Source organism: Takifugu flavidus, chromosome 5 (assembly GCF_003711565.1).
Source record: "Takifugu flavidus isolate HTHZ2018 chromosome 5, ASM371156v2, whole genome shotgun sequence".
NCBI lineage: Eukaryota > Metazoa > Chordata > Actinopteri > Tetraodontiformes > Tetraodontidae > Takifugu > Takifugu flavidus.
In genome coordinates, this window is record NC_079524.1 from 2,546,150 (window position 1) to 2,573,954 (window position 27,805).

A 27,805-nucleotide genomic window follows, 5' to 3' on the forward strand; every position below is an offset into this window, starting at 1 on the left:
ACCTTCAACGCCCCCACATGACTAAGGATGTGGGGGCACGTCCCTCCAGCCTCCTTGCTCTCATTTTTTCCACGTCGAAGGTCAAACAAAGGGCCCTCTTTTTCTCCCAGCATCCAAATAGCGGATCACACAATCACAATCACACAATCAGAGTTGGGCAATTCCTGCTGGGAACAGTGATTCTGGCTACACTTTGCTTTTACTGGAACCTTGTTAAAGAATTCCCCCAGCGAAATTACTGTGAGAGAACTGGCTTTCTCAACATCATACAAGTTTATTTCATAGCACAAACAAGAGGTAAATATTCGATATAGCGTATAGTTTGGTATCACGTGTATATGTATGTACAAAAATGTGGCCAAGATGAGGCAGTGTAACACAAATAAGACAATTTATCAAGCACGCGCACACACACACACACACACACACACACACACACACACACTTAATTTCACCCTGTCAGTCACTTTAACAAATGTAAGCATCAATTGGAATAATACAAGCAAAATGCCAAAATTTAATTTTGAATCTTAAATTAAATGGGAAGAAGGCAGCTAAAGACACATTTTCAACATAAATCACAGATTTTGAACCAGGCATGGGCAATGATAACGCGGCTTAAAAACACAATAAGTGCACAACGGCTGTGGGAAAACGAGGCAACAAAAGACGCGATCGGACGGATTTGAAAGTGATGAAAGACGTGCTGGGCTGCGATTAACATGCTGTCATCTTCAACGCAGCGTGCAAAGATAATTAACAAGTTATCAGCCCGTTAAAAGGAAAAGACAACAACTGCGCTCATTGGATCAGGATTATTTACAACTATACAATTCTGTACATCAGAAAGTGCTGCTGGGCTGCAGAAAGAGACAAAATACTGGTCTGTTTACTGGTTGATGAGGAAAAACCAGCACAATCAGAGGACTGAGGAAAACACAGCTTTAGAAACTGGAGAGATTAGTTAGACTTTATCATTACTTGATTCACAAATGCTTGTTTTACTACTACTATGAGGACACATCTACCATGAGGAAACAAAGATGTGTTCAATAAAAATTACCCTTAAATCTGCTTTTGACCAACCAATAAAACCTTCCGTCAACCACAAACACACACTCAGCCTCCATAAAAACCCTTCACACTTGCACTTTTCCATCAGTCACTGTCAACTTCAGTCTTTTTATAAATTATTCTCTGATATAATTATACTCGTTTTTGTTATATATGTACAGCGCTTTGTACCAACACTTCACCTAGAGGTTGTTTCTACATTCATAAAGCTGCATCATGGCTGCCGGGGGGGGGGGGGGGGGGGGGGGGGCGGGGGTCAGGCAGGCAGTAGAGCTCTCCCACTGGCCAGACTGGTTGGGATCCGGTCGGTGAGATTTGTGCTGGGGGCTGCTGCGGAGGTTGTCATCCATCTGTAATACAGGCAGGATAATATAAAACATCTATAACACACATAGAACAGTATATGGAGGTCTAAATTATCTGAATGATGGCAATGTGATGTAAATATGACAAACGCTACCATAAAGCCATGGAGTTATAGGAAAGCAGAGGCACCTTTTCTATCAAGTTGGACTCTTTATTTACAAGCTGTGTTAATTTTTGGAGGTTGGCATCCTTGGTTCCTTGGACAGATTGTGGAGAACCTGGAGACAGATGCGGAGGAAGGCCAGAAGAGAAGAGGCAAGAACAGCAAGTGATTAGTGAGCAGGTCCAGAGAGCAGACGTGCGGTGAAACAAAGATAAGAAAACACCGATGACGTTACCCACACACGTGTCGGAAAAAGGTGGGAATATTTCCCGTGGGTGCGGCCGACTTACTGGGGCGGCCGGAGCTGAAGTATACTGCGAGGATGTTGTCACAGAAGCGTGTGATGTTCTCCAGCTGTTGGAGGTGTCGCTGCAGAGTGCTGCTGGGCAGACTGGCTTTGTAAAGCGGAGCCACAAAGCCAAACACAAAGGCGTCCAAACTGGAGGGCCTGCACCAACGGACGGAAACACAAGCAGTTCTGTCAATGCACGTGCAAAATAACACAGTCATGTGATTTCTACTTCTGGATATGGTTTATTTCCAAGTTCGTTGGAATAATCGATGTGGCTCAGCCTTCCCAAAGTCAACTGTGGTGCTTTAAAAGAACACTTTACAAGCAATGACTCACGCTTTGCCAAAGAAGTAGTTAGCAGATCCCAGCCGGTAGGAGAGGAGATTCAGGCACTCTTTAGCATCACTGTAAATCTACGGCAGAAAACAGCAGTGATTTACAGTAGGGCTCCTCAATCCGCTCCTCCAGGGCCGCGACGCTGCAGGTATTCTTTCCCAGCAGGGAGAAAACCCGGATGGATTACGGAGGACTGGCTCAAGGGCCGGTGAAGGACTTCATCTTGACACGAGTTTGCACTTAAAATATACCTCAAAGCTTTTGGGTCATATGCAAATAATAGCACAAGGTTATATGAAGCAAACTACAACAGGGTTCCTCAATCCATTCCAATCAGGGCAGAAATCCAACCGGGTTTTCTGACCTACCAGGAAGACGACTGCCGTCTCCTGCGATGTAGAAAAGAAATGATGGGATGGATGGTGGGAAAGAAAAGCTGCTGGACCTGCAGCCCTCTTCGGACTGGATTAGAACCGTGATTTACAGTGAGAAAAAGATGACACTGAACGTTTCATGGCACAGACCAAAGCGGCGTTTACCTTTGCCTCCACCTCAGTGATTCTCTGCAAGGGCGCCTCTCCTTTGGTCAAAAGGATGCGAGAGAAGGCGGCGTTGGCGTGGCGACAAGGGACCACAAAGTTAAGTGGGAAAGGCGAGTGTGACGCAAACCAAGGCCGCGTCACGTTGATGTAGTTTTCTGCATCCACCCAGAAAGTGTGCAACTGTGGAACGCAGAGATGTGGCTCTGAATAACAACGTTAAACACCATCAAGCAATGAAAGACAGTAAAACTACCATCGCTGGTCGTAGTTTCTCATCAATTAAAGCAATGTATGCCATAGTGTCTGCTCCTTCTCTGGCTGTCAGCTCATAGTCTGCATTAAACCTCTAAAAAAACACACACACACAACAATAAATATTGTTACAACAGATGCAACAATCAAACATAAGTGATGACCACTGACCAGCTTTGTGTCTCACCTGCTTCCTCAGGAAGTTGAGAATCGGTGTAGCTTCTTGAACTGTATCCTCTCCACAAAACAACTCTGGGACTGTTGCTGCAGGTCAATAACAATTCATAACTCAATTTTTTGTAAATCATTTAAGAGCATGAAGGAAGCTCTAGATGGAATATGCAACATAAGCAATAACCATAAGTTAGAGGAAGCTACAGCCCACCTGTTAGAGTTTTCCATGTCCAGTCTATTGGAGAAACTGTGACTTTGGCCCCAGAAAATTTGGCATAAGCCTGAAGCAAAATCCACATTTAATTCAATGCATTAGTCCTACAGCTGATAAAAGCATGATATCCAATAATGTTATGATGAGGTAAACGACATGTAGCTGCTGTTTAAAGCTTCACTTTACTTTTACATCGTGAACACTTGGGTTGGTTGGTTGGTTGGTTGTACCGCTGACCTGAAGCAGCTTTATTTTTCACCATTTCATCAATTATATACTTGTTTTTTTGCAGATTTTGCGGTCACTTTCAGAAACCAACTTTCACAACCTCAACATTTATCAGTGTCACCTTGTGGTAGAACCCGGAACTATGGTGCCATGCTGGGACAGAAATATAATTAAAACCAAGCAAAGCACCAACAAACAAACAAACAAACAAGCTAATTATTCTACAGCGTTAACACTACCTGCACCACTACTGAGAGCTAACTATTTAAAGAATGCACAAATTTAACTGGATCTGACCTTGAAGGAGCTCATTTTGACTAGCTGTGGAAATCATTTCTGACTTCTGCTCACGCATAAACAAGACAGGAAGAAAGAGTCGACAAATGAGCAATCCTGACACCCAACATCATTTTCTGTCCCGCACATGGAGGTAAACAAGAGCGCACCGCTGCACCGTGAAGTTAGCATGCAAGCTAAGCAGAAACGCACACAACCCGTCACGAAAACAGGAAAAGGAGCGTTTTGTCGCGCTGGTAGTCCAGTAGATCGGCTCATATATATGATTCCCAATGAAAAGCAAATGCCAACGTTACCAGAACTACCAGGGACTCGGCGTGGACAGAGGGCAAACCCCAGCCTCCTCCCCAGCATCGCAGCTCCATGGCGGCCGCCATGATTCCATTCACAGCTGATGACGTCAGCAGCTCCATGTGCGGAAGACTAAAAAAACCCCACAACAAATGAGTTAAAAAACAACATTAAAGGAATGTGTCCTAATTTTCACGATTTCTTTTGTGAAGATAAACCTCCAGGCCAGGGTGACCTTTTTTGACTTCACTGTATTTATGGTATATATGGCAGCCCAGTCAAAGATATACTAATGTAACTCATATCAGCATAAAGGTTTTTTTTTGTACGGTAATTGCTGATTGCTGTCAGTCAGACTGTTGAAGGTTAAACCCTGTTTGGACAGACTCCAGGAGATCACAGAAAGACGGACTCCTGAGAGAAAAATAAAAATGATCTTTTGATTGAAATGTAATACCAGTGGGGACACTCCCACACAAAAAATAACAGTCCCTGCACTGTACAACTTTCGCAACTACCTTACAGAGCCACTCCTCTCTGCTTTAAAAGCTGCAGCAGCGGCAACATCACCATCTCACCTCTGCTGAGATTTTGTTTCATCGCCCTGCTGGATTAGATACCTTTTTTCTTGGCTTTTCTTGCAAAGCCACACGTGGAAACTCTGCTCTTTTCATCAGGAGCGCAGCTTCTTTTGAAGTGTGTCTCAGACTGAAGCTCTGATGATGTGCGTGTGGGCAAAAGCTGCAGCTCTGACTCTGCTCATGCAACAGCTGGCACTCACTGTCACAGCTCAAGGCATCGGTAAGTACCTTCTGAGAAACCCCTCATCACCATCAAACAAACATATCTGATTCAATAATAGGCTCCACTTTTATGCTGTTCAGGGAAATCTTTATAAAACTGCAATTAATAAGAATCCCTTTATATGATTTAGTGGCCATTTGGCAGTGGCCGTCAGAAAAAGAAAGATCATTCACAACCATCTGAGAAAAGCCCTGTTTAAAGTTGCCTTGAGATCTGAGCAACGGTTTCTGGACCTTTGTAATTATTGGGCTGCATGAAGTGTGAATATTTCCCTCCATGTAGGTGTGAGGTAGTGGTTTGTTCCAGTGGAAAAAAGTCTCCAACTCCACATCTGCCACTCTATAAAACACAGCGTGATGCTAATGAGAACATGCGCTCGCACAACATCCCAAATAATGAAGGATGGACGTGCTCTGACTCAGCAGCAGCTATTCACTGTGTCCTGCCAGTTATTGTTAACATTCTCCTCGACTACGTAAGAGTGAGCACCTTTATAGTGCGGCAGATGAGACTTTCAGTGGCTTTTAAAGCTTTTTCCACGACTCCGATAACAGGCTTTTTCTCCCTGCAGTGTACGACCTGCTGTACTCCCCGGGCTGCCTGCCAGACTTACTCCAGGGAAGCCTGAAGAACAAAGGGAGAAATGAGGCTTTCCTCCTGTCTTCATTCAAGCTCCAGAGTAGGGCGCCCACTTCTCTCTACAGCTTCGTCAACCCTAAAGACAACAGCAAGTACCTGGAGCTCAGTGTGCAGGCCAAGCTGAGCAAAGGTGACCTGCGCCGGTGACCTCATCTCTCTGTCCACGTTTGTCTTCCGTCTGTTTCTCAATCTTCCTGTTCCCCGCTGCCAGTGACTGTCGGGTACCAGAAGACCGATGGCAGAATAGCCACCACCAGCTTTAATCACGCCTCCCTGGCAGACGGCCGAGACCACCACGTGATGCTCCACGCCAGCGGCCTTCAGCGTGGCCCACCTCGCCTCAAAATCTACGTAGACTGCAGGCTGGTGCACACTTTGAACGATCTGCCGGCTGCATTCGGGGCTCTGCCGCCAGGCCCAAACACGGTGGCTCTCAGGACCCTACCGATAGTTGGACAGGTGAGCGTGTTCGTAGGATCAATATTGCGAGCAGCTGATTCGTCTGTCTTCTTTTCCCATTTCAGGATAAACTGACGGATCTGAAACTTGTCATCGAGGACACCATCGACAACGTGGCCACCCTGCAGGACTGTAACATGGATCAGGTTCAACCTCTGCAGCTGCTGGGTCAGAACACGGAGAGACCTGCCGGTCAACATTACATCACACGCATTTTAACCTGACCCTTGTTGTTTCCCCCAGAAATCGTGGGAACCCGGATGATGCACGACCAGGCCACCGTCGGGGAGCTGAAGAGCATGTTTGCTGAGATGAAGGAGCTGCTCCTGCAGCAGGTGATCTGGTTTGGTGTTTCGTTTCAGGAAATATCCCAGCTGCATTAAATGGATTAAATTGAAATCATAATTTCAACATTTCGACAAGTTCTAGAAGTCTAATCCCATAATGACGCTTTTCCCCTCCACTATGTTCAGACACTGACTGTGAAAAAATCCATTTCAGTTTGTGGGGGCCAGTGGGGGCCGAATCTGTGCTTAGCTCAGCATAATCTAAGACAGGTCTCCCAATATGAAGAGTATGTGAGTTGAGATGAACATTTCTGCAACGATTTTCCCACCGATGCAGATAAAGGAGACAAATTTCCTGAGGAACACCATCGCAGAGTGTCTCGTCTGTGGTAAGCAACACTTGAACAGGCAGCTCACGTGCACGTCATTTAAATTAAACAGGATTATTGTATCTTTCTGTCTTTCCGTGCCCACAGATATCAAAGGAGGTCCAACAGACCCAGGTCCACCTCCAAGTCCAGGGACGGGCACTTTGAACCCTCAGCCTCTGACCAAGTGCCCACCTGGCACCTGCTTCAGACAGAACCTGTGTATCCCTGCGGAGTCTGGGGGGTTCCGGTGCGCCCCCTGTCCAGACGGATTTACAGGAGATGGGAAGCGCTGTGATGACGTAGATGAGGTAGACACGTGTGGCACTTGTGTTGCTGGAACAGCCCCTGATGATCCAACAAAGTAACGTGTGTGTCTGCACGCGTGTGTGTGTTTGTGTGTGGGTGTGTGTGTCAGTGCCAGTTTGGCCCCTGCTTCTCCGGTGTCACCTGCGTGAATACTGCCCCAGGTTTTCGCTGTGGGAGCTGCCCACTGGGATACACTGGTCCAGAGTTAACTGGAGTGGGGGTGCACTACGCAAAGTCCCAGAAGCAGGTACAGCGATGCACCAACCGCCTCCTACCTCTGAATTATTTGACGGATAACTCTGATCCTGTGCTTTTCCCTTCAGGTGTGTGAGGATATAGACGAGTGTTTGGGTCCACCTGAGAACGGAGGCTGCACTGCAAACTCACACTGCTACAACACCATGGTAACGCCACGTCGACCAGACGATGGATGTCATTAAAGACGAGCCCTCCTTTCTCAGTCTGGGTTGTCTTCACCAGGGCTCCTTCCGCTGCGGAGACTGTAAAACTGGCTTCACGGGCAACCAGACCAGGGGCTGCCAGAACGCCAGGCCTTGCCCCGACGGGCGACCCAGCCCCTGCGGCGCCAACGCCGTGTGCATCCTGGAGAGAGACGGCAGCATCAGCTGTATGGTATGGATTTAGAACAAAATCTCCAATGAGTAACATTCCACATTTACTTTCATTTTACTTTGTGTGTGTGTGTGTGTGTGTGTGTGTGTGTGTCAGTGTGGCGTTGGGTGGGCGGGCAATGGCTATAAATGTGGTAAGGATACAGATATTGATGGTTATCCGGACCAGAATCCCCAATGCAGAGACAAATCCTGCCAGCAGGTACTGCTTCCATCTGGAATCTCCACAAGCTTTGCTCCTCACGGTGTGAAAAGACGTGTGCTGTGTTGTCTCTAGGACAACTGCGTATTTGTTCCAAACTCTGGGCAAGAGGACGCAGACAGAGACGGGATGGGTGACGCCTGTGATGAGGACGCGGACAACGATGGCGTCATTAACAAAGATGTAGGTCAATTCAATCCGAAGGGCCCGTCTGCAGTGGTTGTGGGTTCCTGATGGAGCCACGAATCCAAACTGTGTTTAATTTGTCTGCCACAGGACAATTGCTGGCTTGTCCCCAATGTGGACCAAAAAAACAGCGACCAGGACGTCCATGGCGACGCCTGTGACAACTGCAGAAACGTTAAAAACCCCTCCCAGAAGGACACTGACCAGGATGGGCTCGGGGACGATTGCGATGACGACAAGGACGGGGACGGTAAGTCAACGTTGACGTGTCCCCATCATCATCATGGTGACACTGCTATAGATCGGCTCATGTCCGTGGTCACGATGGCCACTAAGGTGGATCGGTCATCGGTGGGATGGAGCAGCAACATCCTAATGGCTGATAATTACATTAAACATTACTGTGTCCAAACCACAGTCTGTTGGGACAGTCTAGACAAGAACGCCGCATTTACGATCCGCTTGCTGAAAAATATGGCGTGACAGCAGCTGCTGGAACATCCAGGTATTCTTTTTTTTGCCTCTTTGCGGTTCACATCATCCAGCAGTTCAGCCATTGGCTTTCTGGGAAACAACTCAAGCATCATTAAAGGAAAAAAAGTGAATGCTGAACTGTTCCCAGTGCTGGCTCGGAACATTTCTCTTTTTTAATTGAACTTCAGAGCCTGTCATTTGTTCCACTGAACACAAACTTTTTTTTTTTAAGTTGTTTTTGCCTTTTCTTCACCTAAATACAATCACGCTAGTTTTCAGAGCAGCGAATTCCCATTGCTCCGCTTTGACGGGGCTCCAAGCGCTTGATCGTCCGCTGATGTCTGCTTCCTCTCTAAAAGCTCTCTTTTTCCACAGCCAGCCTCTGCCAGGCGTGAATTGCTGATGGAAAATATTTCCCCTCTTAACAAAATGCTGCCATCTGGTGAAGCGCTTGACAGGCCGAGGCTGCGGGTTGTGTTTTTGTCAAACTCTTTTAAATTCCCAGGCTTGCCGAACAATCAGGACAACTGCCCACGCGTTCCGAACCCTGAGCAGACAGACAGGGACCAGGATGAGGTGGGAGACGCCTGCGACAGCTGCCCTGGCATATCAAACTTCAACCAGGTGAGCAGCGACATCCATAACAAGCTGAAACAGTCAGAACTCTGACTCTGCTTTAACTACAGTCGGACTCAGATGACGACCTTGTCGGGGACACCTGCGATGACAATATAGACAGGTAGAGGTCAAGGTCGTGAACTCTGGTGCGAATATATCTGTGCATTAATAAGGTTTTGGTGTTTTTTGTTAATGTTAGGGACGGCGACGGCCACCAGGACAGCAAGGACAACTGTCCCGATGCCATCAACTCCTCTCAGCTGGACACAGACAAGGACGGAATGGTTCCGTATTTGATATTCCGTATTTGATATTAGGAGTCGGTGTTCAGACGAATGCAAACGCCGTTTTCTGCCTCGACAGGGAGATGAATGTGACGCCGATGACGATAATGACGGCGTACTGGACGAGGATGACAACTGCAGGCTGGTCGTTAACCCGGACCAAAAGGACTCAGACAGTTAGTGTCACGTTCTGGGTGTGTACGTGCATGTGAGTGTGCAGCGAGTCGTCTGAACATTGACACGGTGTCGTGTTAAAGTGAACAGGGTTGGAGACGAGTGCGAAGGGGACTTTGACAAAGACAGTGTCATCGACGTCATCGACCACTGCCCAGAGAACGCAGAGATCACCCTGACCGACTTCAGGGCCTACCAGACCGTGGTGCTGGACCCGGAGGGAGAATCCCAGATCGACCCCAACTGGGTGGTCCTCAATCAGGTGGACAAGATTCAACGTATATTCCCTTGTTAGGCTAGTGTCTGTGAGGGGTTCCATTTACTTCCAGCTTCTCTTTTGCCCCAACAGGGTATGGAGATTGTTCAGACCATGAACTCTGACCCCGGCCTCGCTATAGGTGAGCCCCAAATGACCCATACATCATTATTTTCCAATTGAAGAGACTTATTATCTCTCTGACTGCTGTAAATTGTACAATGAACTTGTCCCCACGCGCACGCGTGTTTTCTATAGGATACACGGCTTTCAGCGGCGTTGACTTTGAGGGAACGTTCCACGTGAACACTGTAACAGACGATGACTACGTTGGCTTCATCTTCGGCTACCAGGACTCCTCTTCCTTTTATGTGGTGATGTGGAAACAGACAGAGCAAACGTACTGGCAGGGTGCACCATTCAGGGCCGTCGCCGAGCCGGGAATACAGCTCAAGGCAAACACCCGCGTTTAGAAAAGATCTCCCGTGATCCTTTCACGATTTCCTGATTTCCACATTTCATCCTCGTCCTTTTTGCTCCGTTGATCTTCACCGCTAGGCTGTGAAATCCAAAACGGGTCCTGGACAATATCTGCGAAACTCCCTCTGGCACACGGGGGACACCCCCGAGCAGGTCCGTCTGTTGTGGAAGGACCCCAGAAACGTTGGATGGAAGGACAAAGTCTCCTACCGTTGGATCCTCCAGCACAGGCCGCAGATTGGATACATCAAGTACAACCAGACACAGCAGCACTCAAGAGGTGAAGACCCTCAGCTGATCGAGGTGTGTGTGTGTGTGTGTGTGTGCCAGGGTTCGCTTCTTTGAGGGTTCAGATTTGGTGGCAGACACCGGGGTGATTATTGACACCAGCATGAGAGGCGGCAGGCTGGGAGTGTTCTGCTTCAGTCAGGAGAACATAATCTGGTCCAATCTGAAGTACCGTTGCAACGGTGAGAGGCTGCACGTTTCCCCACAGTTCAGGAGTCCCGATGTCCGAGTCCGCTTACAAGATGCCTCTCTTTCAGATAAAATTCCTGAAGACTACCAGGATGCCCAGGACGCACAGTGAGGCGCTGCTCCAGCAGCAGCAGCAAAGATGAAGGTTACCGAAACGGAAAGATTTTTACTGAAACGCAATAATGATGGCACATTATCCGAGTCGTAGGCTTTTAGGAAGCGCAACAACGGGCATTATTGACTTCAGGCGTGTAACTGAAGCCAGCGCATTTCATATAAACCCACAGCATAAAGATGAAGCAGTATAATCGTAAATCTTCTCTTCTCAGTGCAACACGAGTGTTGCTGTACTAGAATACGAAGAAAAGCTAAACACCTAAAACCTAATTCTTTACGCACCATCATGTTTATCATATGATGAAAAAATAAAGATGGCAGAACTCTGAGTGGTTTTTATTAAAGTTTGCAGAGTGAAATGTAACAGCAGCCACAACAGAAGCTCAACTTAAAAACCAAAAATAAAAAGCAACCTTCTGATTGTTAGGATTACACCAATCCTCCATAATCGGTCCTTCTACACGATGTAACATTCTTTTATGGTTTAAGAACACCAGCAACTTCCACCTTAATAGCAATCATTAAAAAGAAGACACAAGCTTAAAAAAAGAATATTTGCAGATACATAAAGCATGTAAATCATCACAGGTATTTTAGGAATATAGTCGTAACAGACTAATTTATCGATGACGAATGAGGCTGATGATGTGCAACATATTGTATTTTTTTATAAAATAGAAAACATCAATTACACAAACAGGTGACAGCCTTTCTAATAACTTTAATTCGGCAGTGAACTCAACATCCAGTGTTGACTAAAAACACTTGTGTGACCACCTTTATGAACCAATACAATTAACAAAAACAAGACACCTTTAGAACTGTACAGAAAAGAGCGGATTTAAGCGTCTGTACATGCAAAATGGCTGGACAATCTGAGGATTACGTTGTATTTTGACTACCTTTGGCAAAAGTCCTTCAGTTGTGCCCCTGCAGCTCTTCCAGAGAGGTGGCGCTCCGCTCAGGTGAGGGTTACACACAGTAAGGCAGGTTTATTCAGAGCGCCGCCGCGTACATCAGTCATGAAATGGTGTAGAAAACACGTAGATTTCACTAAAAAAAGTTATCCCAAAGAGAGCACTAACATTATTAAAATCTTTGTGATCCAAACTGTCACAACACTGGGAGTTTAGAGAATTGGACAAACAAACAAGCTTGTTTTGTTGCATAGGAAAACTTCTACAAAAGGATGCAACATAAATATAAATGTATATAACACATACAGCTTACATAAGGGCCTGAGACATGAGTTTAAAGACAAAGTTAGGGACAAATCTGGTTCACTTTACATCACTTAAATAAATACAGTTATGGTCATAATATGATGAATTACAAATACATTTGTCCAAGAAAATTGCAGGAACTTCATGACTGAACTGTACAAAAAAAACATCAAGCTGAAATAAACAAAGAAAGGGCGGGTCGTTCTGTACGTAATATAAACCATTAAGAATTAAAAAAAATTCCCCAGAAGTAAATGGAGGTTAGAAAAGATCAAATTACCAGCTACATGTTGGTAACAGACATTGTAAAAAAAACTCCACAACTACTTTATAAAACAAAGGGCGACAAAAGATCCACAGTTTTGACAGCTGAAGGTAGTAAAAGATTGTGTTTCAAAGGGTAAAAGGGTGTGTGATGATTCCACTGGACACATCATAATCAGAGTAGCCTGCTGAGCTAGCGAGGCTGCGGCTAGCGAGGCTGCGGCTAGGCCTCGAAGCGCTTCGGGCATACCAACGGAGCAACCAGGGTGCAAATGTAGAGGATGAGGCAGACCCAGCAGGAGGCCATCTTTATCCAGAACACTGACCAGCTTCCATCCAACAGCTTCTCAATCTTGTGATTATCATAGCTGAGAACAAAATGGAGCAAAATCTTTGATCAGTCTATATATGGGTGACTTTTCGGTCTCTTTTGAAGCAGAAGGAAATCAACACAAATGAATTCTTGCAGGTTTTAGAAGTCTATATTTCCTACAAACATGCTAAAAAATCCTCACTAGCGACAACAGCCAGGTTGCTGGGTACTAATGAATATAAATATAATATATACATAATTATACATTTAAATATCAGGACAGGCAGACGGGTAAAGGACTTGAATGGTACTGAATGCCAGGAGTGACTCTTACTGGAACCAGTTGGTGACTGTCATCATTACGTAGAGGGATCCCAAGAAGAAGACAAAATGGAAGTACGAGTAGCTGTAGATGGTTCCCTCCCTCTCATCATACAACACGTTCTGGCCAGAACCGGTCTTCTCCTCATCGTAGTCATCTTGAAAGAGAAATTGTAGACGGATGCTGGGAAAACTGCTCGAATGAAAAATAGGCAAAAACTATACTCCCCCCTGAGCTACGTCTGTGTTTAATATACGGCGTAGTGATGATATGCACCATTTTTGTTCTGATATCTATGTGTTCTCCACCGACAGGGGGCAGTATGAGTCCACCCACAATCCTTCGGCTTTGGCACAGCTTTGACGTGTCATACAAACGTCCTAGTAACAGTGACATCATCTGTGTTTGCTGACCAATACTTTCTCCCCATCTTCGATCTGGCTGAGGAATAGTAATGAGCATATCTGTTCTGTGTGCAAACACTAGTGAGGAATTAATGTGTGCACTGAGAAAAGCTGGGGGGGGGGGGGGGTCGAGGAATCTGTTTTCTCTACCTGTGTCGTCTCCAAAACAGAAGCAGCAGCGAGCTCTCTGCCAGATAAAGAAAACACACAAGTTATTAACGGAATACAGATATCAGAGCATATTAAAAATAAGGTTTAAATGGGAGCTAGGTACATTTGTCAGTCCTGTTTCATGCGTTTACCAAATCAGCCTGTGAGACATAAAGAGTTGTGTGTTCACCTCATTCTCCGGCTCACTGTTCCTATACACTCGGAGCGCTGCAGAGCTCCGTTTAGAGGTTGACGTCAGGCTGGAGAAGAAAGGCAAATGAAAGGGAAGAACACTGTGATTCACACTCAGAGTCTAGTTCCTTCTGCTCTACAATGTGTAGATAATGCCTCCTCTCGATGGGAGACATCTGGACAAATGTGAAATAAAAGAAGCGAGCCAAAGTTCTAGTCACAACAACGCCCTGTTAGTCACTAGAGCCCGACATAAATCCACGTCACATCTAACACAGCTGCTGGTCGTGGGTTTGGACTGCAGCCTCCAAACAGTCTCCAGACCATAATATAAAACGATGTGGTTGCATGTAGAAACAAGAGGTGTTCAGTGGATGTACAATGTCTACACTCTTGGAGACAAGGTTAATGTGTCAGTGGGGGGTTTCCTTCCCTGTGATTAATAATACAAGATGCAAAACAATGAGGTTTATGCTAATAAGGGAGATGAATAAAACATGCACACACACAAGCATAGTAGCAATGTATGTCTGTGCCAGAGGTGTTCAGATATTACAGAACAAAGCTCGAACAATCTGCCACAGTTCTTCTCAAAAAAGAAGAAAGAACGATTTAGCACCGCTAAAACTTGGGTCTCTTACCAAGAGTAAAGGACGCAGCCAAAGAGGATAACGGTTCCCACGGCAGTCACGATTTGCTTGTCGCCCTCCTCCGAGTTTAAGGGGAACACGCACACGGTTGTGTTCACACCGTCCCTCTCCACAGCTGGACGAAGAGCGTGCAGACAGAGACGGAGGAGGTGAAGGAGCAGGAAGGAAAGAGGCAGACAGTCGGTGTGTATTTCGGTGGTGCGTTAGCAACAGCAAGGAGGAGAACTGGCCAGATAACCGTGTACGGCCCCCAGCAGGTAAACGAGGACAATTTCCCCGACAGCTATGATTGACACAACCGTTACGTTATCAGTTACACAAGATCTCTGCATCACCTTATCCTCCGGGCACAGAACATAGTCAGAACAGACCTGTACTTGAATCACTGCGTATTAGTTTGTGTTCAGAATTACATCTTTTACTTAAAATTCACATCCTGTTTTCAGTTTTTAACTGTCGGTTGGTTTGCGATCAAAAGTGTCCACAGCTGCACCAGCTGCACATAAACTTCCCTATTTCCACCTCAATATAGACAGCATAGTCTAGAAAAATATCCTATTGAGTCATAGCGTGATAGAATAATAAATATGCAACACAGCGATGGTGCCGAGTGAGTAGTTTTCATTTGTTTTTACTGGTTCAGAAATGCAAAACATTCTGTGATGGTTTGTTTGTTGATGTGCCACTATGCCCTTCATAAGTACCTTAATTATGATTCAATATTTATCATCATGTTGTGCAGCCACAAAGGATGATGGGATATACTGCTGGATAGGGAGCAATGCATTGTGGGATACATGGTGTTCACTATAGGGGGGATAAGGAGCGGTTTCAGCCCGTGACTACTTACTTTCCGCCGGTTTACTGGTGAAGGCGGAGAAGGTGAGATACATGACGTACACGCTGATGACTCCTGGCTGCAGCAGGCCTGATGTGGGTTGTACTAGAGACACAGATTTAAACAAATGATTAGAACCGTCTACACTGGAGACGCACGCCCAACACACCACCTTAATGCCAGCACTTACGTTTTTGTATCCACGGGGAGATGGCCAGCATGGATACGATGAGACACAGGCTGCCGTTGAGGCCCAGAAAGATCTTGTTATATAAGCAGGCTTCGCGATCGGTGTAGTACACGCTCATAAATACTATGGCTCCGACGGCGGCGGTGAAGAGCATTAAAGTCACAAACGTCAGTGCTGCATACCACAGGCGGTTATACTTCACTCCCGAACTCCTGCACACAGGGAGACAAGAGCGAGAGGAAACAAACAGGAGAGAGGGGGAGAGACATAACGTGAGCGGGGGCGAAGCAAATCAAATAAGGAGTAAAGGAAGATCCAGAGAGCACAAGGAGAAGCAAAGGAAAACTGACAAGGGAACCAGTGGCCTAAAGAAAAGTTTAGAAAAAAGAGAAAATGAATCATATTTCGCCTGTTGGGGAAATTCAGGGTTTATGAAGAATTGGGTGAATCATGTGTGTGTGTGTGTGTGTGTGTGTGTGTGTGTGTGTGTGTGTGTGTGTGTGTGCACAGCATTGATGATTTCATCCTCCCCAGACTACCAGTAAATACAACAACTGTGAGTTACAGGGTGGAACATGAGATAAGAGTGGATAGAAAACATGATGATCTCACCAGTTTGTGTTCCACCTGTGGGCAAACTCCACCAGCAGCATGAGCTGGATGAGGAGGAAAAGGAACCCGCAGACGGCGCCTACATAGCGCCACACTGTGGCAGTGGACGGAGGGAAAAAGACGCCGTCACACACCACAGAAGGGACTTCCTGTTCTCTAGATTGACACTTGTGCGGATGGATAGGTTCACTATAAACACCGCGTTGGCTACCGCGTTATACTCATGATACGTTATAGAGCTAAATCCATTTACCTTCCAGGAATTTTTCCTCCTCTGGGAGGAAAAAGCCTCCAGCGCAGCACGCCACCAGTCCAATAAACTTCAGCAGCCAGAATCTGACACAGAAATTCATAATAAAACCACAGGCCACCTTTTATTTCACATAATGTATCTAAAATACTGCAGCAGTAGAAGTTCTAAATCTAAAACCACCAATTTTACCCATTATGCACGGCGGCCCTCCAGCCTCTGCTGCTGTTGACGCGTATGGTGAAGATGCAGAAGAAGAGGAAGAAGCAGGACATGCCGAAGCACACCTTATAGACGGCCGAGTAGCCCACCAGAGCCTTGCAGTTCTCCCCAGCGTTCAGCTTCTCACACATCACATCGTAGAAAGGGATCTGAGGGCAAATCAGAATCAGACGACACCTTCGTCAAATTATACCGGCGCCGGAGAAAAGAACCGCTCGTGTTGATTTAGAGCACCGGAGCAGAGGAGCCGATTCTGGCTTTTCTGGACGTCACGCCTCTAAAGGAGCAAAAAGGCCGAACAGGCTGCAACAACAGGCCCTCTTTCTCTCCGCGGAGCCCCTTTTTATCCCGCTTTTTCTACAGGCTGTTAGAGGGGCCGTACAACCAACTGTCAGTGTACCCAAACAAAAGACGCTGATGAATAAATTAACTGCCTTTTGTCAGTAAGTCAGGGCGACTGGGAATGAAAGAAAAGCTGTAAGAGGGAGAGAGGGAACACGCAAGAGAGCAAGAAATGTGCTGGGATTACCCCCCCAATCACAGTTGAGCAGCATCAAAAACCCAGAGAGGAGATAAGAACACGAATGTGACCTTCAACAGAAAATTGTTAGCGCTCGAGTGGCTCAGGGCCAGACTGACAACTACGAATCTGTGATCCGCATTCCGTAAAGAAATATTCGGAGTGGCCTACGCATATTTGGTAACTTATAGTCGCTGGTTCGATTCAACTTGGATATTTATAAAGTGTTTCACACCTTTTATAAAGTGTTTCACACCTCCAGTCTGACCTTCCGTGCACGCCAGTGAGATGCTAGCAGATTGAGTTGTCATCACATCAGCGTGCAGCACACTCCAGGGCCAGAACACAGCATGGTGTGTATAAAAAAAAGCCTATTTTTGTGCCTTTGTCACACATTAAGGGCCTTATTAGCATGTCCATGGTGTAAGCGACTAAGAAGGAAAAGGCTGACTGTTTCAGACGGCTGTAAATCTCTCCAGAAAAGAACAGCTCTCTTGTAGGCACAATGACTGCTCTCTTAGCTGGGACTTCACACTGTGCCGCCTGTATGGCCGACAGTCCACCGTCTGTGTGCTGTAACTCAGCAGGGACGATCAGAAGCCATTCGCCTCTTTGCTCTAGAAACCGTTTTATTCCTTGTCATCTACCGACACCGACACACTGAGAAGAACCTGGAAACATGAGCGCAAACATCAAGATCCAGTTCCTCTCTAAACATGCACACGCCCTGTTCTAGTCGTCTCTGACACAGTTAATTTACATATGTATTCAAAATGCTCGTGCATCTCTGCCACCTCTTGAGGTAGTTTGAACACCTCAGGGGCTCTGATCACCACAAAGACATCCAAATCACCACGGTAACTGCTGCGTGTAGCCAATTAGGACTAAAAACAGCATGTACCTATCCGGTTACCAACACAAAGGCACACTAGTGACATATACCGGTATCAGAAACATAGAACCGAGGCTGTTGCTGTATTTAAAAGGGACCAACAGTCGATTTCGTGTCACTCACGTGCGTTTTGATGGCCTGCTCCACAGTCGGGGACATCATGACGACGCAGGTGACGGTGACCAGCAGGAAATAAAGGGCGTACATGACTCGGGTACCCGTTGACTGCTTGATCTTGGGGCAGCAGTTGCAGCAGCACGAGCAGGCCGCCGAGCCGCAGCAGCAGGCCACCTGCCAGGAAAGGAGACCAGACACAAAACATTTCAGACCATACTAAATCAGAAATGAACCCAACAATCATATTTATGAAGCCTCGGCATAACGGAGAAGGCGGATATGAGGTAAATGTGTTGGGCTTTATAGACGGGACCGTGAAATGTTTAATAACGGCACAAAAGTCAGCGTAACTGTCGGGTTTTACATCGAGACACATACTAAACTGAAAACACGACACATATAGGACGGCAAGTTTTAGTATACAGCACAAAAGTCTCATAAAAGGCTGCAACCGTGGCGGAAAATATGAAGTGCAACAATATCCGGTTCGTATTTCCCCCCCCCCAAAGGTTCAACGTTCCTCTTGAAGCCAGCATGAAAACTTCCTGTTGTTTACTCTTTGGTTTTGATCACAAGGGATCAAAACCCACCCCCTTCAGAGTGGCTGGTGATCTTGTCTTCCAGTGTTGAGCATTGTGGGAGGGCACACACACACACACACACACACACACACACACACACACACACACACACACACACAGACACAAGGATGGGAGCTCATACTCAGACTGCCTCAGAAAGACAGGGCCAGTGTTATATTTATGGGATAAGGAACGGGTCCATAATTAGAGATGCTGTCCAACCCACCACTGCAACCAGAGGAGCAGAACACACACGCTGCTCCGGGCTCTACGCCCTCTGTTGTGGCGTACAGCTGAAGCGTGGTGCCCTACAGAATGACTGACCACCGTCCAAAAGACCACGCCTGGTTTTAAACGCATCTTGGTTTTTAACGCTCCAACTTGGTAAAACGACCTTATTCTTCGGACTCACAAAAGCTGCTATGAAAAAAAAGCAGACGGCGTAATAATACAGGAGGGTAAATTTAGATAATGTACGAAAAAATTTAAAATAGGATGTGGTTTGGGGAGCACAGCGGGACTGGGAAACACTGGATGGAAGAAACATGAAGGGAATGAAAGCTTTTGCTAAAACCATCACTTGCTCTCTCTAAGCCAGTTAATGCATCTTCACAAATCAATAGTTTACTACGCAGAGAAAGTGCCTAGAATCTGTCTCAAGCCTGGAAATTCTGGCAAGAATGTAGAGCCGAGTGAGGCTGCTTCACAGAGCTGTCGAATTGAGGCGTTCCGCTCCAGATGTCGCTAATGTGCGTTACGCTGCCGACTGGCTGATCCAAGCGGGCACACGGTCGGGATCACGCTTCATCTGGGAACACATGGCCGTGCACGGCTGTCCTCCGTTTGGGGTGCCGACCGATTAGAGCGGCGGAATTCTTTTGAGCGGCCAAATCTGCTTCAACTCAGAGGAAAAGAATTATCTTAACGATTTAACAACTATGTGGGTTATATCAGATTGACCATCAAACAGTGGAAATAAACAAATGCTTCACTGTGTGTAAAGCTGCGGGGGATTACCGGTAATGGTTTTAGGCTAGGTTACATTCGTGACTGCCTCACAAAGCAAATTGTGAATACTTTACCTCCCAAACTCGGGTCCCAGATGTTTAACTGTAAACTAAGTTACATTTATCAACCCATTAAAAATCTCTTACTTCTGTTTCTGGCCATTACCATGAACGGGTATTGTTGCGCCACACTGGGCCAGATAGTTTCAGCGTGGCAACACTTTATTTGCAACACAAATCACAAAGCTTCGGAGTCTTTTCAAGCACACAGACTAAGTAGGTCTGGGTCACATTCATCGTATATACAGTTTATGCATCATTGTCCACCATGACAGAAGACCTTTGACCTTTCTTTAACCTAACTTGTCCTCATTCACTCGTCCACGTACACTTGTTTCTGTTTCAACTCGTCTGGATTTTGTCTATTTAAACAGAGCATGTCGCCTTGGCCTTATGTTCAACATGCTGGTTTCAGACCTCCCCGCATGTAGCCGTGTTATTTTGACTAGTTCTCCTGGAGCCCTTTCTGGGAATGTGCTTGCTGTGTTTATCTTCTCCAGTCAAGGAGAAGATAAGAGATTGTGAGTTTCATAGGAGAGGCTGTTCTTTTAATCTTACACATATGAATGTGCGAGCAAATAACAGCCTAATTACAGAGTGTATATGAGCATGAAATTTCCACTACAGAGACTGTGATGAGAACACAATACTGAAGTTTGCTTCCCATTTGTAACTTCCTGTTTGGCAGTTGAGGGGGAGGGTAAGGGAAAATAACCCCATTATACTGAGCAAATATCTCTCCATTGATTGTCTACATTTTGTACCCCTTATTGATGTGAAAACATTTTATTATCGTTTGTGGAAACCCGAAACCTGCATTCTGTTTGTCAAAATACAAAAAAGGACATTTTGCTGACTTTTTTTTTTACATTCTGCAATTTTCTTGCCATTATAGTTCTGCTTTATCCTCAACATTTTAACTTTGTGAAGTTTGTCATTTAAAAATAAAATCTGTTTCCTCTCATTTTTTTCCCTCATGGGTGACCTTAATACCATACAGCCCTTGTTAGTAAGACAAGCCCCGAGACCTATAATTGACCAAGGAAATTAAAATATTTACACAATGATAAGGTTTTTGTCTGGGACTTGGCCCTTACACACATGTTCAGCGATACAGGCTCAGACACCCACTAAAATCTTAATACATTCTGCTTTCTGCATAAAGCTACCATCAATATTTGTCTTCAAGACAGCGCGTCAGCAGACACTTTTAGCGTCTCTCATTTTGTCTTGGACGCCTTTGTCTCTGCTGCATGCACATGAGAAGGGGGGAAAAGATGATTTCATGATTTTTAACGACCGAGATGTCATGAAATGTGTCGTCAGGACAGTCCACAGAGTTGGAATGTACAATACCAGAGGTATACAGATATACAAAGAGAGTATCCACGGCAACCCCTTCTGACCCCACCCACTTCATGAGTGACCCACCCATTCCCCTGTCAACTAAAGGGGTGGATCAGCATGAGAGAAGGTGGTTACCGTGTCTGCAGTCACTCAAGTGTTTTTATAAAAGATTAGAACATGCTACAAGAAATAATGCCATTGCCACACTTTACCTAATTTAAAGCATAACATTCACATCTGAATCTTGGATATACTCTGATTTTGTTCTGTCCCCTCACCCACCCCCAACTTGGAGATCTATTAAGGCATTTTTTCGACGAGATTTCCATCTTTCCATTTTTCATGACTCATGATTCAGTGCTGCGGACTCCATGTTTAGCCCCAACATCAGTTATTTTGAGTCGTCAACATCAACAGTGGTCTAAATGTCATAACGTCTCTTCTTTGGCTCAATTTTAAGAAGTGAATAATGGAAATAAACATAGTTGCAACCACATGCTGACTTAAAAATCTGGGTGTGTGGACATGCGTAGTGCTACAAGTGTCTTTCACCAACCACTCTTCTCCAGCACACAGCCCTCTCCCTCAAGAATTCCAGGGAATCTGAAAAGTCTCTAATTCCCTACTAAATACTATATTCAGGGAAAGTTTTTTGTGGTGAAAGTGTCCCAAAGATTTTCAAAACCCCAGCTAAATGAAAATTGTTCCTCAATGGAAAATAGGCGATGTTCTGCTTTTCACCATTTCCCCGTCATCTCCAGTTGCCCTTTTCCATAAATCAGTTGTGCCTTAACTCCCCAATTCCTGGCTGCTTCCCAGCTGTTCAAGGGGTCAGGTCACACTATTGCTCGCAGCAAACAAGAGTCGGCTTTCCCTGGACAAATCAGAGTGAACTGGCCCCTCTGGGGGGAAAAGCAGCTCTGGAATTAGCAGCCGTTCGCACTGGTTTCAGAAGAGTGGATTTCTTTTTTTAACGTATACTTGGCCTCCATGTTTGTCCTGCTAAAGGACACAATATCAGCAATATTCAGCTTCAGCGCTGCCCGCAACATTAAACTCTCTTAATAAAAAGGAAAGATCGGAAGAAATTAGAGTAAAATTATAGCTGTTAGAAACCATGTTTTAGTTGGAAGTGCAAGTGGTTTAGCTTTAGACAGATGTAGCTGGATATCTGTGACTGTGGAAAAAGTCCATGTACAGATTACACGTTCCAGAATGTAGACGAGTGCGTACTTTCACGAAATGTTCTGAGATAAAGAGATTTGTTGCAATGTTTGACAACTGCATCCAAGCGGTACCATTGTTTGGCCAGTTCTGGGTAAAGACCAAGGTTACGTGGGAAGACAAGGATAAAAGCTCTGAGATTACTGCACCTCAGAGCACTCTCACCCAGACTGCATTCCACTCTCTGACCAGTGTCTTCAAGATCTCAAATACAATAGTCACATTATTGTTTCTCCGATCTGAATCATCTTTATTTCCACTCTCATCTGACAGACAAATAGAATTTCTCCACAACAAAATTAAATGCTAGCTAACAGGCCAATATACTTCTGCAGCTGTTTGTAAAACTTCTGTGGTCAGACACCATTCAGAACAAGACTCCATGCCAGTGCAAGGCTGCAGCCGGCAGTTTAATCAGTAATCATGATGATAACGTCGGTCCAACATGCAGACGAACCTAAAACCACATCAACACATGGTTACACTTACTACACTGATGACTGATGATGATTTCACAGATTTAACGTCCTCCCTCATTATGTACCACCCTTAGTCGTACAGTAATGCAAATAATTGCAGGATTTTACAGAAAACAACTAAAAAGATGGCGATTATCCCTGGAGCACAGCAGAAGTAAGAACTTACGCAATGTAAACACACCAGTTTCAAAATGAGGTCGACCACAAAATCCCCACAACTAATAAGAATGAAAAGATACAGAAGTGATCTGGGCCAAATTTGGATTAATACAGAAAATTATACCCAATTTATTGAAATAATTATTCGGTATTCTTTTACAAACATCAATAATCATAAAATTTCAGATTTTCAGGTTACATTTGCAAACAAGTGGAACATTCCACTGGCCAGTGCACCCTTCCTGTTTTTTAGCGAGCAAGTATTCCAGTACAGTCAGACGAGTCTTGTGACCGAGTTGATGAGCCCAGTCGAAGCAACCTGGCGACAAGAATGTGACCCGAATAATTTCAGTCATTCACCCGTCATATCTGTAAACCCTGTCCCGAATCACTCAACGACGTCTTTCTTCCATCTTATTAACACACTTCAATGTTTCCTCCAAGATGAAGCCTGACAAACAACATATGAGCCGAAAATGCAGACACACCTACTGATCTCACATTTCAACAACTCCGCATTGTTGAGCAGAGCAGACAAACCACAGCGTGGACCGGCACAGTGAGAAAGGCACAGACATAATCTTAAAAAAGAATTAGGCAGGTTCTTTGTCAGGTTTACGTTCAGTCAGGCAGAGTTCCAGAACCAAGTCCTACTCAAGCTTCTCTGTTACTGCGACTGACAACTCCCCCATTGTCTCTACAGCTAGGCAGCTGTATACACGCAGCAAAAATGTATCGCTTCTCTGTTTCCTATACACAAAGGGGTGTCTTTTCCATTCTTGCTGTGCAAACACAGGCCCTAGCTACTACCAACAAAAAGAACCTAGGAGCGGAGGTACAGAGAAGAGCTGCAGTCCAGAGCAGGAGTGAAACAATAGCAGGAGGACAAAAGAAGAATACACACAGGAAGTGGGCCAAAGAGAACACAGGAAGAAGGGCCGGAACATGAGGCCAAGCCACACTGACAGTCGAACACCAAGACATCGTGGTGTAAGCTAAAGTATGCTCTTTCTTCAAATTAGTCACTTTATTAAGCAACTGCCTGCCAAAACCCAACTCAACAGACCCCTTCAGCAGGATTTATGAGTCTCTGCAGACATTTCACAAGATCACATTGGAATATTCAACCCTAACGTCCAAAGATTACGGATGAGGCACGGACCGGGGCTGAGAAGAAAGCATTACTGTATGGCAAATTAAGAACGTGATACAATCAATGACTGGCTGCCAACAATGTCAACAAACTAAGTCACGGTGCTGTTGCTGAGCGCAGCAACATTCCTGGTGGGAAGCTGAAAATAGCCAACTCTCAATGGTGACAGCTGCTTTTTCCTGGCTGGTACTTTTACTAGACGGCAGAATGGACAAAAGTAGTCAGCTTCACATTTTCATGGAGAAAATGTTATCAGAAGGGCTCTAAATGAAAAAGGGCATCTAGATGCATCCCCCAATCTGTTGCACACTCGAAGCCAACACTTGGGGACACAGATCCCCACGGAGCCAAAGCCACCACCACATGGCAAACATCCCCGATCCTGCAGAGAAAGTGCAAGTGAGCTTCTCCCGCATTGTGCCGCTCGCCTCGCCAAATACAATCCAAACAACACCCACCCATGGTTAATTTCCACCTCCAAGCCAAAGAGGAAATTAGGTGGTTGTGCATTGCATTTGGGCCTCTGAGACCATTAGATGGCCACACATGTGCAGGCACAATTAATTCTAAATTACAATAACTATGGTAACCACACTTATTGGTCTATTTGAGAGGGATTAACACACTAGTTACACAACAAAAGTGGTCTCATTGTATCCCCTCCATTTACTTGTAATCCTTCCAAGTTTCTTTCATTCCCTGTCTCAGAAAAGCCCAGGAAATGGGAATAAGCTCTATTTAGAAGAGGGATGTGTCTGTAATTAAGTTCATGACCAGAACAGCTCAGCGACGGGGCCCTCAAGGTCCCAAACAATCTGTTATTTGAAAAAGACACTTGGAAGAATCCACAGGCTAATTTACCAGGAAAAAAACACGTTAATCTAATCGAAGTACCAAATTATATGAAGAAATGAACAGTAATTACGATAGCAATACTGTAGTAAAGAACCCATTTTGATTTACTTTGTAAGTCCATGTATAAGCATAATCATAAACATTGTAGACAAAATAAAGCACCTCTCATATCCCATGCGCTACAAGAATTGTAAATACCGTATTTCCCGACATCAAATAATCCTTTAGAAAATGCGACGTGATTGCTAACATTAGTTAGCAATTTGTGCTGGCCTCAAGTTTTCCTATAAACTGGGGAACTTGATGACCCCCGAGGTCATTCAAACGAATTAGGCTCAAGAAAATTAAAAAAAAAGAGAGAGATGGAGAGAAGCAATCGCATTAATCGATTCATGCTTTTTACACTTCGGTCGCACACATCTGTAAAGAAGACGTGCAGGTAGATGTTCGCCGCTGTAGCTGACAGCAGCTAATCTCTTTGTCTCCCTGCAGCCAAAACAGAGAACTTATTTTTCCTTCAACCCGAACAAACGCTCGTCCTGGTCCTGGAACACATACGACGACAAACGTATGTGGAAATAAGCTGTCAGTGACGTGGCTGCAGATATCGATGGGGGAAAGAACAGTTAAGACGGCTGGATAATTCGACTTAGCCCAAAGCTGCGGTCTAACACCCAAACTGAACCATCGGCAGCCGCCAACGGGACCAAAAACAGGGCATAGAATCAGGACAGCTCTCCTCACCTGAGAGAGGCAACACGGAGTGCACATCCTGGAGGGAGAGAAGGGATCAGATCGGTCCGGAGCTCGCTGCTTCGTCGGTCCCCACCGTCACAGAAACAACGCGCTCGTCCTCGTCAGACTGCACAGTCGTCCTCGTCCCCTTCCTTTTCCTCCTCCTCTTCCTCCACCTCCTCCCCCCTGCCTGGCCTCCATCTCCTCTCCCTGCTCCGCATCTCTCTCTTCCTACCCCAGGTTGGTAGGAAGAGGGGTAGGTAGTTTTTTTTTTTTTTTTTTAATTTTTTTTACGAGGGGTGTTGTGTAAAGCAGCACGATTCGAATAAAATATATGTAATAAAATCCAAGATAAGACATGTTATGAAGTTGATGGATTACAGACTTATTTACAAATAGCGTGGTTCTGGATAGAAGGCGAAACGTCTTCAAGAGAAGAAACCCAGTCCAGTTGACATAGAAAACTACCTTGGATACGTGGTTGTAATTCCACGTGTATCCGATAGGGGGTCTTTTCTTAGCCCCGCCTCTAGCCTAAAACTGGAGCGTTACCTCCTACCCAAGCTCGGGTCCTACTGTAATTTTAATGCATTCGGCCTGACCCTAAATAGAAGAAACGATTAATCATTAAAACTACAGTAAAACCCAGGCCCGTTACAGGTAAGGCGTCAAACATAAATGAAGACAATCCCAAACATAAACTATTTGAATTTTCATCATGGAATGTGTTGGGCTGCATAAAAATCCCACAACGAAATTTTAATAGGCTGAAAAAATGTGATTTTGATCATTCTAAGCGAGACTATATGGAAAAAATGAAGCAATAAACAAGAGTAAGCTACTTCTAAATATGATAGCAATATGAAAATACAGCCTCTATTAGAAGACTAATGGAAAGAACCATCCATCCATCCTCTACCGCTTATCCGGGGTCGGGTCGCGGGGGCAGCAGCCTAAGCAGAGAGGCCCAGACTTCCCTCTCCCCAGCTACCTCTTCCAGCTCATCCGGAGGGATCCCCAGGCGTTCCCAGGCCAGTCGAGAGACATAGTCTCTCCAACGTGTCCTGGGTCTTCCCGTGGGTCTCCTACCGGAGGGACATGCCCTGAACACCTCACCAGGGAGGCGCCCAGGGGGCATCCTGACTAGATGCCCAAGCCACCTCATCTGGCTCCTCTCAACGCGGAGGAGCAGCGGTTCTACTCAGAGCTCCTCCCAGATGGCAGAGCTTCTCACCCTATCTCTAAGGGAGAGCCCAGCCACCCTACGGAGGAAGCTCATTTCGGCCACTTGTACCCGTGATGGAAATGGAAAGAAGCATTTCAGCAAAAGACATTTTAGTGGTTGAAATAATTGACAGTTGAGAATAATAGTGAAAGTGGCCTCTATGTCTTCCAGTGTTATTTGTATAGCGATGTCATTTATCATTATTTCCTCAGCATTTAGTAAAGCTGCGTACAGCACTCAGCTCTTGTTGAATGTTGTTTTGTGGAAGCTTAACCGTTATATTTTTAGTTCAGCACCATATCCCACTCACTCACTCAGTTCAGCCCACATTCTGTGATCAGGGTACCAGGTTTTGCACACACACCTTGTGCTCTCTGGGTTTGTGCCAGCAGTGGATTTCCTGGCCAGAATCAGTTGATGAAACTGCACATTTGCAGCCAGACTGCCAACAGACACAGTTATTTCCTCTTTGTTGTATTTTTGCAATTACTTATTAGTCTGATTGGTGAAGTCTGTGGTCACAGCTGCCAAAGGGAAAACCGTAGGATTTTGGTTTTCAAACTCAGATGCAGAACAAATGATGAGAGTCTGTCTCAGCCTGCAGGAAGAAAAAAAAAAAAGATCGCAACGAGGAAATCTGAGGCTGTGCTTTTGAGCTGCAATATGCCTCCTCCCTCCGATCAGTTCCGACAGGACCAATAACACGGCCAAACGCCGCCGCCGCATCAGACCTTCCACATGTCAAACTGCGTTGGATCACAGTCACGTTGAGGATGGAAGACAGATACGCCCGCTGGCACACGGACACTCGTGTGTCAAACCACACGCCACCTTACATGGAATGACAGTCAAGTGAGACTTAACTGACAGTCCGAACGCCTTCAGG

General features: G+C 45.5%; 3 protein-coding genes across 9 annotated transcripts; 1 reads left to right on the forward strand and 2 right to left on the reverse strand.

The window, feature by feature from the left end:
• Window positions 1-254: 254 nt before the first annotated feature.
• Window positions 255-4,321, reverse strand: mtx3 (metaxin 3). 5 transcript variants are annotated; one of them, XM_057032860.1, is made up of 9 exons: window positions 4,175-4,321; window positions 3,351-3,420; window positions 3,153-3,229; window positions 2,967-3,059; window positions 2,711-2,893; window positions 2,172-2,248; window positions 1,843-1,991; window positions 1,570-1,658; window positions 255-1,424 (listed from the first exon to the last, which is right to left on the reverse strand). In XM_057032860.1, exons 1-9 carry the CDS (start codon window positions 4,289-4,291, stop codon window positions 1,257-1,259), a joined length of 1,023 nt encoding a protein of 340 aa, XP_056888840.1. In that variant the 5' UTR covers window positions 4,292-4,321; the 3' UTR covers window positions 255-1,256. The 5 variants fall into 5 exon arrangements, with proteins under 5 accessions (XP_056888840.1, XP_056888839.1, XP_056888841.1 ...); XM_057032859.1 differs by having other exon boundaries at window positions 1,834-1,991; XM_057032861.1 differs by lacking the exon at window positions 4,175-4,321 and adding an exon at window positions 3,879-4,168 and having other exon boundaries at window positions 1,834-1,991.
• Window positions 4,322-4,707: 386 nt separating this feature from the next.
• Window positions 4,708-11,264, forward strand: thbs4a (thrombospondin 4a). 2 transcript variants are annotated; one of them, XM_057032838.1, is made up of 23 exons: window positions 4,708-4,970; window positions 5,545-5,742; window positions 5,824-6,071; window positions 6,137-6,239; window positions 6,315-6,406; window positions 6,696-6,747; window positions 6,835-7,037; window positions 7,145-7,282; window positions 7,359-7,439; window positions 7,516-7,668; window positions 7,765-7,869; window positions 7,945-8,052; window positions 8,146-8,305; window positions 9,035-9,153; window positions 9,216-9,268; window positions 9,347-9,431; window positions 9,511-9,607; window positions 9,689-9,867; window positions 9,955-10,003; window positions 10,120-10,316; window positions 10,420-10,592; window positions 10,672-10,811; window positions 10,887-11,264. In XM_057032838.1, the coding sequence occupies exons 1-23, from the start codon at window positions 4,889-4,891 to the stop codon at window positions 10,928-10,930; spliced, it is 2,859 nt and encodes a 952-aa protein (XP_056888818.1). In that variant the 5' UTR covers window positions 4,708-4,888; the 3' UTR covers window positions 10,931-11,264. The 2 variants fall into 2 exon arrangements, with proteins under 2 accessions (XP_056888818.1, XP_056888819.1); XM_057032839.1 differs by lacking the exons at window positions 10,672-10,811; window positions 10,887-11,264 and having other exon boundaries at window positions 10,120-10,310; window positions 10,414-10,556.
• serinc5 (serine incorporator 5) lies at window positions 11,256-25,954 on the reverse strand. Of its 2 annotated transcripts, none has more exons than XM_057032852.1 (12): window positions 25,704-25,954; window positions 18,101-18,268; window positions 16,536-16,714; window positions 16,347-16,429; window positions 16,094-16,187; window positions 15,482-15,693; window positions 15,304-15,396; window positions 14,445-14,568; window positions 13,802-13,871; window positions 13,612-13,648; window positions 13,070-13,214; window positions 11,256-12,790 (listed from the first exon to the last, which is right to left on the reverse strand). In XM_057032852.1, exons 1-12 carry the CDS (start codon window positions 25,728-25,730, stop codon window positions 12,646-12,648), a joined length of 1,377 nt encoding a protein of 458 aa, XP_056888832.1. In that variant the 5' UTR covers window positions 25,731-25,954; the 3' UTR covers window positions 11,256-12,645. The 2 variants fall into 2 exon arrangements, with proteins under 2 accessions (XP_056888832.1, XP_056888831.1); XM_057032851.1 differs by lacking the exon at window positions 25,704-25,954 and adding an exon at window positions 22,803-22,909.
• Window positions 25,955-27,805: the final 1,851 nt, after the last annotated feature.

Coding starts and splice junctions, on each gene's coding strand:
- mtx3 (XM_057032859.1), bottom strand. CDS start 4,291: ATGGAGCTGCTGACGTCATCAGCTGTGAATGGAATCATGGCGGCCGCC. Junction 3,421..4,174: donor CCGAGTCCCTGGTAGTTCTG/GTAACGTTGGCA, acceptor ATTTTGCTTCAG/GCTTATGCCAAATTTTCTGG. Junction 1,992..2,171: donor AACTACTTCTTTGGCAAAGC/GTGAGTCATTGC, acceptor CCGTTGGTGCAG/GCCCTCCAGTTTGGACGCCT.
- thbs4a (XM_057032838.1), top strand. CDS start 4,889: ATGATGTGCGTGTGGGCAAAAGCTGCAGCTCTGACTCTGCTCATGCAA. Junction 6,072..6,136: donor CCCTACCGATAGTTGGACAG/GTGAGCGTGTTC, acceptor TTCCCATTTCAG/GATAAACTGACGGATCTGAA. Junction 9,868..9,954: donor ACTGGGTGGTCCTCAATCAG/GTGGACAAGATT, acceptor TTGCCCCAACAG/GGTATGGAGATTGTTCAGAC.
- serinc5 (XM_057032851.1), bottom strand. CDS start 22,850: ATGAGGGAGGACGTTAAATCTGTGAAATCATCATCAGTCATCAGTGTA. Junction 14,569..15,303: donor CACCAGTAAACCGGCGGAAA/GTAAGTAGTCAC, acceptor CTCTTCGTCCAG/CTGTGGAGAGGGACGGTGTG. Junction 13,872..14,444: donor GGCTGCGTCCTTTACTCTTG/GTAAGAGACCCA, acceptor TTTCTTCTCCAG/CCTGACGTCAACCTCTAAAC.